The sequence below is a fragment of the Austrofundulus limnaeus genome, unplaced genomic scaffold (assembly GCF_001266775.1).
Source record: "Austrofundulus limnaeus strain Quisiro unplaced genomic scaffold, Austrofundulus_limnaeus-1.0 Scaffold388, whole genome shotgun sequence".
NCBI lineage: Eukaryota > Metazoa > Chordata > Actinopteri > Cyprinodontiformes > Rivulidae > Austrofundulus > Austrofundulus limnaeus.
Genome location: NW_013952790.1, coordinates 23890 through 25686, shown reverse-complemented (window position 1 = coordinate 25686; position 1797 = coordinate 23890). Strand labels below are relative to the sequence as shown.

Below are 1797 nucleotides of genomic sequence, written 5' to 3'. Positions count from 1 at the left end.
AAGTTAGAGACATGTTATGTATAAATTACTCATTGGTTATTTTGTTCAAATCGTTAACATAACAGTATGTACAGTCCAAAAGGTGCTTCTAATTGATGTTAGTTTTCTCTTCTTCAGTGTGTGCCAGCGTGTAGGACACAGTCTGCATGTCAGAAAAACGGTCTCAAACATTATAATGTGACAGGACCTTAAACAAAGATATTCTAGTTTGCATCCATATTATCTACATAGCACCCTGCTCACCTTTGCTGTTGGGAGTGTAGAGGGTCTTATCAGTCTGTATGAAAATGTACCCAGACTGGAAAGACACCAGGACCACTTTCTCCAGCTCTCGGTCAGGGAACTTTGCTTGCAGGTAAACATACTGTTTCACTGTGGGATCTCTATCAAAGCCTCCAGCTGGGATCTGAAACCAGAATCAAAAAACATGTGCCTCCTTGGTTACGAGGGGAAACAGAAGAGGAGATAAAACAGATGTTTCCCTTTGGGCAATTTTACTATTTATTAAAAGTAAATAAAAGTTATTTTATTTACAGTTATTTTTCCAAGCCCCTGGAAGTCATTGTTACTGGTAAGGGTCACAGATGTCTTGGCCAGTTCTTGGCTTTTGGTCGGGTGGTTCATCACTTTGATCTCGACGTTAATTGCAGCTCCACTGCAGCCTTGACATTCTACGAAGACGTTTTCTGCTGTTCCAACTCGCAGTAAGTTGGGGGCAGACAACACTTTGCTGCAAAAAAGACAAATTAACGTAACATAGCATAAAACCTGAAATAATTGTGCTCAAACTATATAAACATTGGCTAACAATGTGTGAAACACACATTAATGGTCAGGTGTTTGTCACTATAAATTGATCATCTTCTCAATAAAAATGAAACAAAAGTAAAGGAATATTTTCCATCTTAGGGTGAATAAAATTCTAAATTCTGCTTCCTTCTCATTTGTTCTCTTGACTTAATTTTAAATTTAGAAAATTAGGAAAGCTCCTGACCCTCTAGGTGCTTTTTTAATCTGTTGTAATTGTTTGTTTAGTTGAGGGTTGCTTAGACTTTGTACTCAATCAGTCATCCATTGATTATCTTGATGAAGATGCAGCAGTGGATCGATCAACCTTGTATCATGACTCTGACTTTGTTCCAAGTTTCTGTTGAAACTCATCAACACAATGTAAGTTTTGTATTGTGTTTCAGTAAGCAGGGTGGACATCAACTGAATTTAAGACACTATCAAGCAATAAGCACTATAACAGTATTTATACTTTTAGGAGGCATTTTAGCAGAAATGATCAGGAAAAAAAACATGAAAAAACAAAACTGTTTTCTAAAATTCTGGTTTAGCCACACCAAAAGTAACAAGAAAAATCCTGTTTGAGCTTTGTTTTCTATAAATCGAAGTAGATGTGCAAAGGTTCAGAAGATGTACTTACAGAGCTCCATCAGCAAGAGAAGTCAATGAGGCAAAGGCCAGAGAGGCCAGCAGCAGCAGATGAGTCCTCCTCATCCTCCAACTTGATCCTGATCTGCTGTCAGTGTGGATCCAGGCTGTACAAACTCTTTTTATCCACTGACTTTGGTTTTGTGCCCACCCACCCACGTTTCCTCTCCATCTATCCCCCTCCCGTCAGCACATTCAAAAAACAAACAGATTTACACGTGAATTCCCAGCACCAGTTGAGAAATTGTCCTCTCTGATGAAAAGAGTAAACAGAAGAAAATCAATAAAGGTTTATAGTTTTTTTACTTATAAACAAAACACAGCTATGATATTGGCATGATGCTTTTAAAAGTTATATTT

The 1797-nt window shown here is 37.7% G+C and overlaps 1 protein-coding gene across 1 annotated transcript in view; it reads right to left on the bottom strand.

Moving 5' to 3' along the window:
- Positions 1-1593, bottom strand: part of LOC106528528 (complement C3) — a gene marked incomplete at its 3' end in the record, with an annotated part of 47729 nt that extends 46136 nt beyond the window's left edge. The window contains 3 exon segments of the mRNA XM_014023711.1: positions 244-406; positions 535-730; positions 1430-1593. Of these exon segments, the coding sequence (XP_013879165.1) occupies positions 244-406; positions 535-730; positions 1430-1503 (433 nt within the window).
- Between the last annotated feature and the right edge of the window lie 204 nt (positions 1594-1797).